The following is a 17,753-nucleotide window of genomic DNA, read 5'->3' as shown; positions in this document are numbered from 1 at the left end:
TAAAGGAGGACACAGTCTCTTCATGGACCAAGCCCTGTCACCACATTTGGGCCCAAAGCCTGCATGCTGAAGAACCCTAAAGGTGTCATGTGAGTCATTTTACTATGGTTTCCTTTTACAACAGATGCTGAGGTTAAATAATTGTGAAGAGTGTTTATATAGTGAGCATGAAATGTTGCAGCACTGAGACTGTAGCCCAGCACAGCACCAATGCAATGATCTCACACGATATCACTAATGCTTTCATCATAACGAACCGAGTGTGAATAAGAGATTCATTGTGAAGTTCAGACCGCATCATTGATTAAAATGGGGGTTTTGGCGAGAGCTCGCACTGAACTGAAGTGCTCATTTCTACTAAGAGGAACAAGTTGACGGTTTAGTCACTGGCTTGATGTATGCCTGGTTCCGCAGACAAGGCTTAAGCTAGTTCCAGACTAAAATGCGTGTTTGAGGCGTTTTAACGGAAAGCAACATACACAGATTAGGCATAACATTATGACCACCTTCCTAATATTGTGTTGGTCCCCATTTTGCTGCCAAAACAGCCCTGACCCCTTGAGGCATGGACTCCACTAGACCCCTGAAGGTGTTCTGTGGTATCTGGCACCAAGATGTTAGCAGCAGATCCTTTAAGTCCTGTAAGTTGTGAGGTGGGGCCGTCCATGGATCGGACTTGTTTGATCTGTACATCCCACAGATGCTTTATTGGATTGGGATCTTGGGAATTTGGAGGCCACATAATGGCAGGACCCAAGGTTTCCCAGCAGAATATTGGCCAAAGTATCACACTTCCTCCGCCGGCTTGCCTTCTTCCCATAGTGCATCCTGGTGCCGTGTGTTCCCCAGGTAAGCCACACAAACACACCCGGCCATCCGTGTGATGTAAAAGAAAACGTGATTCCTCAGACCAGGCCACCTTCTTCCATTGCTCCGTGGTCCAGTTCTGATGCTCATGTGCCCACTGTTGGTGCTTTCAGTGGTGAACAGGGGTCAGCATGGGCACCCTGACTGGTCTGTGGCTATGCAGCCCCATACGCAACAAACTGTGATGCACTGTGTATTCTGACACCTTTCTATCAGAACCAGCCCTAACCCTAACAATTTGAGCTACAGTAGCTTGTCTGTTTGATCGGACCACACGGGCCAGCCTTCGTTCCCCATGTGCATAAATGAGCCTTGGCCGCCCATGACCCTGTCGCCGGTTCACCACTGTTCCTTCCTTGGAGCACTTTTGATAGATACTGACCACTGCAGACCGGGAACACCCCACAAGAGCTGCAGTTTTGGAGATGCTCTGACTCAGTTGTCTAGGCATCACAATTTGGCCCTTGTCAAACTCGCTTAAATCCTTACACTTGCCCATTTTTTCTACTTCTAAGTTAACACATCAACTTTGAGGACAAAATGTTCACTTGCTGCCTAATATATCCCACCCTCTAAAAGGTGCCGTGATGAAGAGATAATCAGTGTTATTCACTTCACCTGTCAGTGGTCATAATGTTATGTCTGATCAGTGGATGCACCGATAATGTTTGTTTGTAATGGAAATGTTTTGGGCATGTTTATAAAAGCTACTTAAATGTCCTAATTTAACTAAGGCCTAATCCTGGCATAATCTATCTAAGCCTTGTGTGTGTAACCAGGTCATAGTGATGCTTCACCAGCATTTTTTTACTAAGAGCGTCTGACTGTGCAGTCTTTGCGTATCAAAAATCACTGAGATTACACATTAGTGTTAACATTGTTTCTTACATGCAGCATTACTATCAGGACCATCTTTCTGTAAGAGTCTGTTTGCAAAGCCTGTGCCAGATAGTGACTGGCTTACCAAAGAATCCACAGTGAAATGAACAGAACAAATATACTCTACTGAGACATTACATAGTTGAAAATTAAACAGCAACTTTTGTAATTCCTCAGGATCCTTAATGTCATAGTAATGGCAGTGATTTAGATTGAGTAACTCCCCTATTTTTCTTTATTACTGCACTTATAATGCGATGATGTAGCTGTTGTTACTCACTCTGTTACTGTGCAGGCGGATCATTATTACGTTATTAAAAGACAAGGAAGTACAAAAACGAGTCGGCTTGGATACAATAAAAGCTCTTGTTGGACTTACAAGGAAGTCCGTTTTTATAGTTTTTGTTTGTTTTACAACACAATGACCAGTTGCATGTCTAAAGATCAAGGAAAATGTGATTTCTCAACATGTTTAGTTATTCTTTCCTCACCCAATGAACTCAAATATCAAATGTAACACTTCAGTCAATTCCACTTAAGTCAAAAACACCATAGACAAACTTTTAGTCAACTTTTTATTGGCATATTTTGCCAAATGTACATTTGGCAATATGGCTCTGTTCTAAATTCCCCATCCTTATTATGAGCTCCATGAAAAGCCAAGACAGGGAACAGCAGCAGCTTCTGGGGACAACCTCCCATTTTTTTTAACTGGGAGGGCAGCGTAAATCCCTCATTGAGAACAGAGCATGCCTCAATGACAACAGAATGATTAAGTTAAACACAAGTTTAAGGAGGAGCTGGGGAGGAGGTGGGTTGCAAAGCAGTGTGCAGCAGAAGCAGCCAAGCAGGCAGACTGAACTGAAGCTACGCTTAAGAAAGGCGCCCTGTTTGAGAGTTGCCAATTGAGTGCATAGGAATCGGATCAGCTGAAATGGGCGGAGTTCGAATTTTTCCAATCAGCTGATAGCGGAGCTTGACTACAGTGGGGCAAAAAAGTATTTAGTCAGCCACAAATTGTGCAAGTTCTCCCACTTAAAAAGTAAATTTTCATCATAGGTAAACGTCAACTATGAGAGACAGAATGAGAAAAAAAATCCAGAAAAATCACATTGTCTGATTTTTAAAGAATTTATTTGCAAATAATGGTGTAAAATAAGTATTTGGTCAATAACAAAAGTTCATCTCAATACTTTGTTATATACCCTTTGTTGGCAATGACAGAGGTCAAACGTTTTCTGTAAGTCTCCACAAGGTTTTTAAACACTGTTGCTGGTAGTTTGGCCCATTCCTCCATGCAGATCTCCTCTAGAGCAGTGATGTTTTGGGGCAACACGGATTTTCAACTCCCTCCAAAGATTTTCTATGGGGTTGAGATCTGGAGACTGGCTAGGCCACTCCAGGACCTTGAAATGCTTCTTAAGAAGCCACTCCTTCGTTGCCCGGACGGTGTGTTTGGGGATCATTGTCATGCTGAAAGACCCAGCCACGTTTCATCTTCAATGCCCTTGCTGATGGAAGGAGGTTTTTACTCAAAATCTCACGATACATGGCCCCATTCATTCTTTCCTTTACACGGATCAGTCGTCCTGGTCCCTTTGCAGAAAAACAGCCCCACAGCATGATGTTTCCACCCCCATGCTTTACAGTAGGTATGGTGTTCTTTGGCCAATGACAATGTAATTTTCTGGATTTTTTCTCTCATTCTGTCTCTCATAGTTGAAGTGTACCTATGATGAAAATTACAGGCCTCTCTCATCTTTTTAAGTGGGAGAACTTGCACAATTGGTGGCTGACTAAATTATTTTTTGCCCAAACTGTATGTGGCCTGCCTGAACTAACGCAGAATTAGGGCTGGGCGATAAAACGATAACAACAGTTCGATAAATTCTCAATATAATGCTTACGTGCTATGCGTAATGCTGCGCATGCGTTTTGCAGACCGGGCTTCTGGGTGCCGCATGCAGTGTTGTTGACAGTCACAGTGGCCGACAGGCTTGGAGGATTAGAGTGAAGTGGAGCAAGAAAAATGAGCGATCGTGAAGAAAATTCAGCGCTCAAGACCAGCTCGGAGGACACAGATCTCGTTAACAAGAAAGGTCACTCAACTTCAGTGGTTTGACTTTGGAGATATTTTGGCTATTTTCAATCCGACATAAAACAGAGCGACGTGCACTGCTTATAGGTTCACCACACGGTAATTATATAATTATTCAATTATCTTGCTTCTTCGAAGTTCTTCCATGTAGCATTGAGCCCAACACAGCAGTAAATCTACATTAGCCTAATATCAGTTCACGCATAGGCTTATCACCTTGTTAGTTTAGTGGGTGACCAAACTATAATCACTAAATCATCGGACTTATGGAAAAATACATCGGTATCAAAAATGTTTGTCTTCAGTGATTTATTAAAAACTCAGCATCGCCTGTATTAAAAGAGAAATCAAATAATTTCCGATGTTTAAAGTGAATAAAATAGACTTGACAGCCCTTACTGGAGTTCATCAACTACTGAACTTTGTGCTCTCTCCCAGCCCACCGCAGTTGTGTGTCGGTGAGGGGTGTGTGTGCGTGTGTGTGTGTGTGTGAGTGTGTGAGGTGCACGGTGGACCAATCCACTGCAGGGCTCTCAAGTTTTGAATTGAGTTCAGATTGAGATTTTCCGCGCGCTGCCACTTGAGAAAATAATAAATATAAATGAATATCTTAAGGAATGTTGATTACAACTTACTGAAACGTATCATATGTTGTGTAATCGCTCCATCTGTGTTTCAACCGCGGAAAGACAATAAAACAGCTTGTAAACAAGGTCGTGGAACGTTAGAATCACGTTTACCTCAGAAGTCATTCAGTGTCCACAGCTGTTAGTTCACTAGAGAGATTAACTCTTTCACTGAATACATGCACTATATTAGCCTATATATTCATTATATTAGCCTATATATATTCATTATATACTACTTAGCCTGTTAGTGATGTCTTGTTTATTTAATGTGTGTTTAAATAAACCTGTCATGAAAATTACAGCCACTAAATTATTATATTTCAACAACAAATTGGAGAAAAAAATATTAATTAGATTTAGAAGGCTAATAGTTTGGGCTCTGTTGTTAATCTTTAATAGCAATATGTAAGTAAGGGCTCCCTATATAGTTTACAGCATTATCTTTAAGAAACTTTTAGTTATAACTAAATTAATTTAAGGACAGACACAATTTTTTTTCCATTAAACCACTGTTGAATAAAAATTAATAAAAAGCAATTTTGTAAAACTGCTGTACCGAATCCGTACCGAACCGTGACTTCAAAACCGAGGTACGTACCGAACCGTCAGTTGTGTGTACCGTTACACCCCTAGTTGTAAATATAATTTATTCTGAAGCAATAGTCTCACCAGTGTTCATTCAGCTTTGAGATATTTAAATCTGCATATCTTTGATATTTTTACCTTTTTATGAAGGGCATTTCCCCATAATCTTATTAAATATAGGCTATGCTTCAGCTTTCATTTTATATTCTTAAATTTGATCTATAAATTAAATTAGAATAAGACACTGTAGGGCTGTTGCCAATCAAATTAAATAATTTACACTGAAACATTTTATGAGATTGTTTTAAATATTTTTGAATATACAATTAAGAAATGTTGGAAAGAAAACATTAAACTAAACAAATAGTAGGTGGCAGAATGTAAACGTTGTTGTTGCTGGAACATCTAAATCTTACCCGGATACAGCAATGCTATTTTCTGATTGGCTTTTCGGTGGGCATTATCATTGGAAATTTCTCGGTGTGGCGTGTGAGTGTGTGAACGAGTTGAAATGCGTGTGTCTCACTGTAAGGCAAGAGAGGGGGAACTCAAAATGTTTCTAAACTTAAAACGCATTTTTTGCCTGTTTTACTACTTACACAATTATTTTAATTAAGTATTTATAACTATATTATTGAAATATAGAGTGTAGAGTAAAAAAAATGCTGACCACTGTTAAGATTTTTATTTTATTTATTTATTTTATTTATACTGTCAATGTCATTTATTTAAAGGTTTGGCATGCTGACCAGAAAGATTGTTTTTATTATATTTTAGTTTTTTGACAAACATTATCTTTAAAGCACTTTAACTTTTGCATTGCAGTCAGCAGAGCCAAATGTTACATCAGTACAGTTCTAGATTTACTATAGATATTTATTTATATATTCTACTTTATTAATATTGATTTTATTAGTAATAAATAAATCTACCTCAGTTTTGATCAATTGTTCACTTGTTTGGGAAGTGTTTGTCATGTTTTGACAATAAAGGATAGTTTAAAACCACAGTTAACTGTCTGTTTTCTACATCCTTCACTCAGGAGCAAAAATATGCCTTTAAACTTTAAAGAAATAAAGATTTGACATTTATCGTGCAAATTATCGATATCGACTGATGTGGAAAATTATATTGTGATAATTTTTTTGGCCAAATCGCCCAGCCCTACGCAGAATGCTTGATTCATTTGACTTTTTTTGTGTGCATTCAGGCATATACAAGATCCAGCGAGTCAGAGGTTGACATGGAACAAGCCACCCAAAAGTGTCCTTATTATAAAGAAAATCAGAGACGCCAGTCTGCTACAGCCTTTCAAAGAACTCTGCATTTTTCTGACACAGGTGAGAATACAGACTATAAAAGAAGAAATGCAGATGTGGCCGTTGAGAATGTGCATCAAAGGGAAAAGGATCGTGCAATGGAAAGCAGTGCTAATGATCTGTTTGGCCAGTGAATCTGTAAACCTCTCTCAGAACTGTGAGCCTCACATCAAACGGCGAGCACATTAAACATGAGCAAACTATATTCAAGCTCATTACGTGTGTATATGTACAAATGACAATTGAAATATCCATGATTCAGTCATTAATAGCATTTTCATGTTTGTCATGTGTCATTAGCTGGGTTTCCATCCAAACGTGAAGTAAATCTTTTCAAACTTTGCAAAAAAGAAAAAAACAAATGCGAATTAGGTGTGTTTTATTCTCGCTGTAGTAAAATTGAAAATGCCCTGGAAAAGTACTGGAAAATGATCGTTGAAAAAGAGTGTGAACCCTGTTAATATTCACAGATGCTAGTCCATATCGCCAATTGATTCATTCTACAGCCCTACTTTTGATTCAGGCCCCGATCCGACAGAACGCGTTTTTGCAGTGAGAGGCGCCATTTTTAAATCGTTTTCTGTTGGCAGAGAGCGTTATGCGCGCTGTTTATGCGCCCCGAGGAGTGGTCTGAGTGCGTGAAATTGAAAAAAAATCAACTCTGAGTAGAAAAGCCTGACATTATTGTGTTTTTTTTCTATTGTCCAATCGGATGAATGGAGAGGCGGGCCTTCCGTTGTGGTGACCGTTACCTTCGCAGCGTCCCAATTCGCATGCTATCCGTATTAAATAGTATTCGAAAAAAGAATTTGTATGTCCCAAATCGTAGAATGTTGAAAATAGTATTCCAAAGATTCCCGGTTGGTCTACTACTTCCGGTCAGAATTCGAAGTGCAGATCGATGCGCACTCTAATGGCTGATATTGCCCACAACCCCATTGCGAGATGGACGAGGATTCGATTAGAACTACAAACGCGGATAAAAAGTTTTGAAAAACTACAAACATGACGGTTATGCGAGTCCGACAGTTAACGGGTTAGATAAAGGGGTTTGAGTGAGCAATTATCAGTATTATCAGACATTTCTCTCCGATACGGTAGAAAATTAAATTGAATGTGATGGATTTGAACTGTGAGGATGATTGACAGGGCAGTTTAAACCATAGATATGTATACGTAGATGCCCCATTCGACCTCGCCAGGCACCGCCATTTTGGAACGGTCAACAAACGTCAACACTTCAGATGCTGTCAATCATCACTCGCATAAAAAACAACAGCCTCTGTAAAGCCCAGCGCGATTTAAATTCCCAAAGAAATCGGATCACCTTTCACAGGTGACAATGTGTTGGTTTGTGTTTTCATATTTTAAATAAATGTATAATAATTTATCATTTTGACTCATAATTTATCATTTTCCCTGTTCTTAAAAATGGTTTAAATTTGTGATGTTGATAATTTTATGACGTTTTTTTAGGATGATTTTTGAGAATTTAAGCTTTCAGATAATACCTATGATGATTACTTAAAACATGGGTTGAATAAATAGGCTATATTGATGTTTATTAAACACATTACTAGCTAATTTATTACTATTTTTATCATTTATTTACTTTGATGGCTGACTGGTTGATGGTTTATGATTTCTTTCCAATGAACTTGTTTATCATGAGTTCACTGCGTTCATTAAAAGCTGAGCAATGTGTCTGTAGGGTTCTCTGATGGTCAAAATAAAATGATATTAAGAAAATAAAAGATCTTTAACCAATATTTTTTAGAATATGCAGAATTATCGACCATTAATGATAAACAAAATCCTAACAGTCTATTGCTGTCCTTGCAGTCTATTCAGTTTATTGATGTATAGATATTCATTTCATACATGCTTGTGTATAACTACGGTTGCAGACGCACAGGCAACATTTGAATATTCACAAAGCGTGTTCACGATTTGACCGTTCGAAAATGGCGGACGGCTAACGTATAGCGGCACATAGAAACAGTCGCTAATGGGGCATCTACGTATACATATCTATGGTTTAAACGGTGACGGGATGCACGTAACTAAGCGTCAGAGTCCGTTAAAGATGACAAAATAGTATGTCCCAAAGCTTGCATACTCTTCTGCTACACACTCAAAAGTATGTACTTTTTCTTCACAAAAAGAGTACATACTTTTAGGTCGTAGTATAAGTAGGCGAATTGGGACGCAGCACTTAATTAGACTGACAGCACAGCTGATTCATTTCCTAGCAACATAAAAAAAACGCAGCACACTGCTCTTTTATAAATTAAAAAAAGTCAACCAAAAAAAGACCTCTGGTTTTCAAACCTGAAAAACGCATTCTGGGCCCTATTTTAACGATCTGAAACGCAAGTGTCAAAGCGCAAAGCGTAAGTAACTTTGTGGGCGGGTCTCGGCGCTGTTGCTATTTTCCCGGCGGGATAAATGGCTCTTGCGCCCGGCGCAAATCTAAAATGGGTTGGTCTGAAGTAGCTTCATTATTCATAGGTGTGGTTTGGGCGTAACGTGAATAAACCAATCCGAGTGTCATCCAACATTCCCTGTAAAAGCAGGTGCGCAAGTTCCATTATGGATTGCTATTATTATGGCGTATTTACCAGGCGCACGCCAGGAGCGGTTCACAGCCGAGGAGACTGATGTTCTTGTAAGAGCAGTGAAAGACAGAGAAGTGAAGTTGTAATGTTGTACATTATGGTAAAAGTGATTTCACAGTCTTTTTTTTTTTCAGTCTTTCAGTTTTTTCAGTTTTTCAGTCGATTTTTTTTCCTTGTTCTTGACGGACAAACCAATTTGTCAGATGTCCTTATATACATACAGGGAGTGCAGAATTATTAGGCACGTTGATTTTCTGATCATATTTTTTTTCCAGGCACATTTGATCAATTCCAAACCACAGTAATCCTAATAACTACTATTGATTTAGTATTTAATAATGTATAAGTGATATATAATTGTTCATGAAGGCTGGAAATGAAAAACACCTTATATTCAGGTGTGCAGAATTATTAGGCATGTTTTCTTTTACAGATAAATTGAGCCAAAAAAGAGATTTAACTCAGACTGAAAAGTCAAAAAGTATTAAATGCCCATGAGAAGGATGCAATACTAATGCAATACTAGACATTGCAGTTAAGGCGTGACCATTGGACAGTGAAATGCTCGTTGGGTCAGCAGGGTCAGACAAAAACAGGTGGTGAAGAAAAGACACCTGTTAATTGCAAAAGAATTAAGAATTAAGGTGAAGAATTAAGGGTGAAACCATCAGGAACCCTTTAGTCTCCAGCGCCACCATTTTCCAAAGCTGCAACCTACCTGGAGTCTCCAGAAGTGCAAGGTGTCAGGATCTCAGAGACTTCAGTTAGGTAAAGAATCCTAAAAAATGACCCCCACTAAATAAGAATCATAAGCTGAAGTGTTGTAAAATACATGAAGAAGGTTTTTTTTTATAGACTTTATGGACAGATAGGTTGAGAATGACTCTTGAAGGACCAGCACCACATCCTCTAGTACCACTGTTTGAAGAATTCATCTTCCAGAATCTGGCAGTACGTTTTGGGAGTTCATTTTAGTCCATCCTGAAGTCCGTTTTGCAGAGATGGACTAAAAATGAACTCCCAAAACGTACTGCCAGATTCTGGAAGATGAATTCTTCAAACAGTGGTACTAAAGACCAGTATACTGGACGAACAAGTATAATGTGTAATGTGCACATTCTTAAAGGCCACATCAGTTTGTGAATCACTTATTACATTAACATGCTTCCTTTTATAAAATGCTTTTGTAAGTGTTCTTTAATTCTAATCAGTTTAGTGATATCAAAGCATAATGTTTCCTGTGATCTGTTCATATTTGCTCTTTTTTTCATGTTGTGTTTGTTCTCTGCATCAATGACTTCTAGCAAAAAAATATGATTGTTTATGTGGAGAGAAAAGTCATTGAAGATCCAGCCATTGCTAATGAGAGCTTTGTCTCCGTCAAGAAGAACTTTTGCACTTTTAGAGAAGGTGAGGCATTGTTCAAAAGCGCCTTGTAATGTGTTGTTTGTATGTGTGTGTGTGTGCATTGATGAATACGTAACAGAATATTATCAAATTGTGTGCTGTGTTGAATGTATTTCCATGACTTTTACACAACCCTGTTAATTTAGAGTAGTTAAACTATCGACCTTGGAATGACAGAAATCATGGATACACTGAATATTTTAGGGAAACTATTGCAGTGATTTATAAAATCTGATTAGGACTTAGTAAAGATGAAATGTGTAAAACTGACATGTTGACATGTGTTTCATAGATTATGATGATATTTCCAATTGTGTCGACTTCATCATTTGCTTGGGAGGAGATGGGACTCTGCTGTATGCTTCCTCACTCTTCCAGGTTTGAACATCTTTTCTAAACTGATTTAATATCGACAGAATAATGAAAATCTAAGTGCACTGAGAAATAACAATATCAGATCTGTTTTGTTACGTTTTCTGTAGTATTATTGTTAGAAAGCCATGTGAATTCCTCACAAAAAATTACTTCCATAATGTTGGTAAAGGTCCAGGTGAAGTGATCCCGGGCTTTAGCTCGATGTTGCAATGTTTATTATGTGTGGTCGTCGCAATATTTTAGTGTTTTGCTTTACAAATGCCTCGCAGAAGCATCATTTATGAAATTTGTTATGCAGTATATTTTGATACACAAGAATCCCTGACTGAGTGTGTGCGTGAGTGAGTGTGTGCGTGAGTGAGTGTGTGCGTGAGTGTGTGCGTGTGTGCGTGTGTGCGTGAGTGAGTGTGTGCGTGAGTGAGTGTGTGCGTGAGTAAATGTGTGCGTGAGTGTGTGTGTGTGTGTGTGTGTGTGTGTGCGAGTGTGTGTGCGAGTGTGTGCGAGCGCGAGTGTCTGTGTGTGTCTGTCTGTGTGAGTGTCTGTGTGTGCGAGTGTCTGTGCTAGAATGTGTGCATGAGTGTCTGTGCGCGAGTGTGTGTGCGCGAGTGTCTGTGTCTGTGTGTGCGAGTGTCTGTGTGTGCGAGTGTGTGCGCGAATGTCTGTGTGCGTGTGTCTGCGCGAGTGTGTGTGTGTGCGCGAGTGTGTGTGTGTGCGCGAGTGTCTATGTCTGTGTGTGCGAGTGTCTGTGTGTGCGAGTGTGTGCGCGAATGTCTGTGTGCGTGTGTCTGCGCGAGTGTGTGTGTGTGCGCGAGTGTGTGTGTGTGCGCGAGTGTGTGTGTGTGTGTGAGTGTGTGTGTGTGCAAGCCTGTGCGAGTGTGTGTGTGTCTGTGTGTGTGCGTGAGTGAGTGTGTGCGTGAGTGAGTGTGTGCGTGAGTGAGTGTGTGCGTGAGTAAATGTGTGCGTGAGTGTGTGTGTGTGTGTGTGTGTGTGTGTGTGCAAGTGTGTGTGTGTGTGCGAGCGCGAGTGTCTGTGTGTGTCTGTCTGTGCGAGTGTGTGTGTGCGAGTGTCTGTGTGTGCGAGTGTCTGTGCTAGAATGTGTGTATGAGTGTGTGTGCGCGAGTGTGTGTGCGCGAGTGTCTGTGTGTGTGTGTGCGAGTGTCTGTGTGTGCGAGTGTGTGCGCGAATGTCTGTGTGTGTGTGCGCGAGTGTGTGGGTGTGTGTGTGCGAGTGTGTGTGTGTGCAAGCCTGTGCGAGTGTGTGTGTGTCTGTGTGTGTGCGCGAGTGTATGCGCGAGTATGTGTGCGCGTGAGTGAGCATGTGTGTGAGCGAGCATGTGTGTGAGTGTGAGCGTGTGTGTCTGTGTGCGAGTGTGTGTGTCTGTTTTTGTGTGAACTGAAGAGTGCTTAAGTGGTTAAACATCTGATTTGTCAAATAGATGCTCTGCATTAGTGTAAGTGCAACCTATTAGATCTGCCGCTGTCTATGATGTCATTCATATTAATCAAACAGCAATAATGAGAAATCACTTGTTTCTCTTTTCAAGAAACGTTATGATATTAATAGCATTCTTTGTTAATTGCTTGTAATGTGTTTTTTTTTTTTTGGTTCTTTATTACTGACTATTTGTATTTTTGAAGCTATATTGAGCAGAATTACTTCACTTACAATTGTAATTTATTATTAATTTGTCATTTAAAAATTACATTTTAGATTGTTTAAAATGAAAGTGTTCAATAGTATTTTTCATTTTTGATATAAAAGTCAAGAACTTGCAGTTTACTGGTACAGTGAGGAAAATAAGTATTTGAACACTCTGCTATTTTGCAAGTTCTCCCACTTAGAAATCATGGAGGGGTCTGAAATTGTCATCATAGGTGCATGTCCACTGTGTGAGACATAATCTAAAAAAAAAATCCAGAAATCACAATGTATGATTTTTTAACAATTTATTTGTATGATACAGCTGCAAATAAGTATTTGAACACCTGTCTATCAGCTGATCCTCAAATACCTGTTAGTCTGCCTTTAAAATGTCCACCTCCACTCCATTTATTATCCTAAATTAGATGCACCTGTTTGAGGTCGTTAGCTGCATAAAGACACCTGTCCACCCCATACAATCAGTAAGAATCCAACTACTAACATGGCCAAGACCAAAGAGCTGTCCAAAGACACTAGAGACAAAATTGTACACCTCCACAAGGCTGGAGAGGGCTACGGGAAATTGCCAAGCAGCTTGGCCAAGCAGCATGGCACGGAAGGTTCCCCTTTTAAACCAGCACATGTCCAGGCCCGTCTTAAGTTTGCCAATGACCATTTGGATGATCCAGAGGATCATCCAACTTTTTGGTCATAATTCCACTAAACGTGTTTGGAGGAAGAAGAATGATGAGTACCATGCCAAGAACACCATCCCTACTGTGAAGCATGGGGTTGGTAGCATCATGCTTTGGGTGTGTTTTTCTGCACATGGGACAGGGCGACTGCACTGTATTAAGGAGAGGATGACCGGGGCCATGTATTGCGAGATTTTGGGGAACAACCTCCTTCCCTCAGTTAGAGCACTGAAGATGGGTCGAGGCTGGGTCTTCCAACATGACAATGACCCGAAGCACACAGCCAGGATAACCAAGGAGTGGCTCTGTAAGAAGCATATCAAGGTTCTGGCGTGGCCTAGCCAGTCTCCAGACCTAAACCCAATAGAGAATCTTTGGAGGGAGCTCAAACTCCGTGTTTCTCAGCGACAGGCCAGAAACCTGACTGATCTAGAGAAGATCTGTGTGGAGGAGTGGGCCAAAATCCCTCCTGCAGTGTGTGCAAACCTGATGAAAAACTACAGGAAACGTTTGACCTCTGTAATTGCAAACATAGGCTACTGTACCAAATATTAACATTGATTTTCTCAGGTGTTCAAATACTTATTTGCAGCTGTATCATACAAATAAATAGTTAAAAAAAGCATACATTGTGATTTCTGGATTTTTTTTTTTTAGATTATGTCTCTCACAGTGGACATGCACCAACGATGACAATTTCAGACCCCTCCGTGATTTCTAAGTGGGAGAACTTGCAAAATAGCAGGGTGTTCAAATACTTATTTTCCTCACTGTATGTATGATGGCTACTGAAATGTTGATAACTCCTAGTGTGCATTAACCATAAGAACCCACAGTGACACGGGTGTCACAAACACTGGTGATTATCTGGAAAGGTCTTTTTAAAGCAATATCCCTAAATTTCAACTCAGGAAGTCCTTAAGTGACATATAAGGAACACCCAGGTTCAGTCATGTGACAATTTGTGCATTTTTTGTTGCCATGGCAACATTTCCAAAATGGTGGTTTGTCTGGTTAGCACATGTTGCAGTGTGAGCAATTTTTTAATACGCTTGTTTTTGTTACTAAAGGTATGTTTCAACCCATGCAACAATTCTAACATTTTAATAACTTATCATAGATTACACTTAACCTGATTTTAATACATTTCTTAAACAAATTGATATAAAACAAGTTATGAAATTATTGTGGTGACATATATGTCACATCGGGCTGTTAACCTTACAACAGTTGGTGGAATTTTGATGTTATGTATTTGTCATATTAAGAAAAATATTAATGAGCTGCTCAATTAATTTAGCAGATTCAATATTTTTTTTAGTGTTATATATTTTCTCTATGTTTTATATAAAATCTGGGACTCAGAAAAATGTTAACAGCACTGTTTAATATAATTGAAATATTGATTGGTATTTATCTGCGCATGATCTGCACCAAATGTCAGGAAATCATGCATACTTCTTAAAATCAGCAAGCAGGGGATAAGTGTTGGAAGATCCGTCTATGGCTTGATATGTTTTGTTAATGATTTTTTAATAATATGCATAATTTTGATAAATGTTGTGGAAAAGAAAAGAAACAGAAAAAAAACTGCTATTTAGCAAAAAAATATTAAATGTTTTTTTTTTTAACTGAGAAATAAATGCCCAATGTGACATATATGTAACATAAAAAATGTATCATAAACGCCCAATGTCACATATGTGTAACATTACAGATCTCTCACAAGGAGGGGTTGTATTTCAAAAACAACTGCAGAAACATGTTACAAGTGGTCCATTAAGCCTGTTTTATATGCCCCATAATTTTCCTATAAGGATAAATTGGTCCGGGTTCTTATGGGTTAATGAAGGTCAAGATGAATCGTGATGCTTTGTAACTGTATCATAACTGTCATAAATATAAATGTGTGTGTGTGTGTGTTTAGGGGAGTGTGCCTCCTGTCATGGCCTTCCATTTGGGTTCTTTGGGCTTTCTTACACCATTTAACTTCGACACATACCAATCTCAGGTCAACCAGGTTATAGAAGGTAAGTCATTACATAGTGAGAGGACATCTGACTTTTCACAGTTTATATTTGTGACACTTTTCTCAGGTTCCAGGTTGTCTAAAGGGTTTGAAATATTGGACTTTCCCATCTGGTTTCTTTCATAAATCTTTACACTTCCTCAGCTTTATTGTGCTTCAAATATGTGCAATGTATAGGAATGCTATTGCTCTCGCGTCACAGTAGAGAGGTAAAAGACAGAAAAATCTGAGGCATTGCTTTATGAAAACTGCTTTACCTGGGACCAACAATAGACATCAGATCAATCCAGGGCTCCAGACTAACGTTAGAGAGCAGTGGCACTGGGCGGAAATATATCAGAGGTAATTTAATTATAAAATGACTATTGTTTTGTTAATAACTGCAGTTACTAATAATATTACATGTTTGTTTATTGGAAATTTAACAGTGAAGCACTGAACTTGAATTGATATGCAGATAAAATGTACTTTTATTAACAACAGTAATGTGCAAAAAGCTAAAAATAGGGAACATTTAAATATTCTACTCTTATTAAATGTACCATTAGTGATTTATAAAAGCAGCACTATTTACTTATGTCGAGTTCACACTACCCGATTTAAGCCCCGATTTTGACTCGACGACAGGTTTTGCAAAATTGCCGACAAATGCCCGAAATCATAGGCAAATCGGCGTTAGTGACAATCAGCAAGTGTGAATTATCAAAGACGCGATCTGAGAGAATCGCAGACGAGTTGCTGATGCCCGTGAGATATTTGGCATGCTAAATATCTGGACCTGTCGGTGATTCAAAATCGTGCTGTGTGAAATGAGTTTTGACTGAAAAATACATCTGCGATGACCTACAGCCAATTAGAGAGCAAGATACAGGGCAGCGGGAGGTTCAGGAAGGAGTTATAGACCAGAATATCAGTATTGTAATAGATATATTTACAATGATGTCAAACAGAAACAAAGCACAAACATTTGTTTGACCAGCCATAACAGCAGCACATTGCAAAAATATTGATTTACCTCAAACTCTCTTTGCAGAACACGCAATCCTTGCTCCTCGCGTCTCCTCAACCATTTCCTCCGCCATAATCGTTTTTCCTTTTCACTGCAAATCAGCGCACAGACTATTTGGATTGCAAACTTTCTGCAGTTTATGTCTCACGCGAGAACCCCGGTCTGACGCACACGTGATCTTGCGTTGTTTACTTGTCACATCTCACGTGTGTTTGGTTGTGGAATGTAGTTTGCGCACTGGAGAGAATTGTCGGTAATTCTTCCTATTGTAAAGTAATGCGGTGTGAAACCTCCTTTTGCCGATCCATCGTACAGTGTGAAAAGAGCAGTGATCCGACGAGTTTGAAAATCGTGCAGTCTGAACGCAGCATTAGTCACAATTTGTCTTGATAATCTGTGTGTTGATAATCTGAGACTTTGTGACTTCCTACTTTTTTTCCCATATATTAAAGGTGAACTATGTAAGATTTTTGCAGTAAAATATCCAGAAACCACTAGGCCAGTGTTATATATTTTGTTCAGTTGAGTACTTAGAATATCCCAAATGTTTCCAACTATTTGTAAATCGTGAGAAATTGCTATTTTAACCAAGGAACCGGGACGTGTGAGCTATGCGTTTGAGGGAGTCGCCTGTCGATTGCGTCATATCTGCGTCACCCTCAGTGTTGCCAACTATTTTCCAAGGAAAGTAGCTAAAGCCTGCCCAAAAAGTCGCTAAATGTCGCTAGATGACGTCATACGTCACCGCGTCGTCCTTGCGTTCTGCCTGCCTAATGTGCTTTCTCTCCTAATCCGCTCACATACTGTATTTTAAAATAATACAATACAGCCAACTGTCCAATAAATATGTTCTCATTTCCTATATATTTTTTCATACAGTAGAACGAGTACGATATAGTTAGTGACAAAAAATTTTTTTAGCAATCTGAATTGAGAGATGTCTGAAACTGGATGAACTAAAGCTCTGTGATAGTGAGTAATATAAGTGATAAGCACAAGAGAAGAATGGAAATCATAACGGGTCAAACTAAATTCTTAAAATATAAAACAAAGGAAGCAGATAAGTGATTGGTCCGTGGCAACCCTGTGTGCTCATGTGTAGCTCGCTCATTCACGTCTGTCAGCTGCTGTGTGTGTGTTCGACGGCAACTCAGCCACAGTCACTCACTGAACAGAGTAAACGCCGAGAGAGGTGTGACGGCAGGGAGAAAGCAAGACCTCGCGCTCGCAGAACAGCACTGGCGACATTTGTAAAATAAAGTAGCTGATGTTTGTCCAAAAAGTTGCTAGATTTGTCGCTAGTCGCTTTTTTGAAAAAAAGCTGCTAAAGGGGTCTGAAAAGTCGCTAAATATAGCGACAAAGTCGCTAAGCTGGCAACACTGGTTACCCTCGGTTTTATTTAGCAGAAACGCTGTACTCTCACTGCAGTGTGAACAAGTGTCATAGCAGCCGCCAAACGACAGCATAACTTCCTTTTCAACACACTCAGATATATCTAATACGATAAACAGAGTTGCGTTACCTCATACTCATGACTGGAAAAGAGGAAGTGGATCCGGCGACCGTGTCATAATAAAAGTCCCGCCGGCGACTATGCCATA

At 39.5% G+C, this 17,753-nt stretch overlaps 1 protein-coding gene across 2 annotated transcripts in view; it reads left to right on the top strand.

Annotated features, from left to right (window-relative positions):
- Positions 1-17,753, top strand: part of nadka (NAD kinase a) — a 42,195-nt gene that overhangs the window by 12,842 nt on the left and 11,600 nt on the right. For both annotated transcript variants that reach the window (XM_079827176.1, XM_079827177.1), the window contains 5 exons: positions 6-89; positions 6,269-6,398; positions 10,300-10,405; positions 10,695-10,780; positions 15,041-15,143. In XM_079827176.1, coding sequence (XP_079683302.1) covers positions 6-89; positions 6,269-6,398; positions 10,300-10,405; positions 10,695-10,780; positions 15,041-15,143 — 509 coding nt within the window. The remainder of the gene's footprint in view (positions 1-5; positions 90-6,268; positions 6,399-10,299; positions 10,406-10,694; positions 10,781-15,040; positions 15,144-17,753) is intronic.

Source organism: Gobio gobio (assembly GCF_949357685.1).
Source record: "Gobio gobio genome assembly, chromosome: 10".
Lineage (NCBI taxonomy): Eukaryota > Metazoa > Chordata > Actinopteri > Cypriniformes > Gobionidae > Gobio > Gobio gobio.
This window is presented reverse-complemented; position numbering and strand designations above follow the sequence as displayed.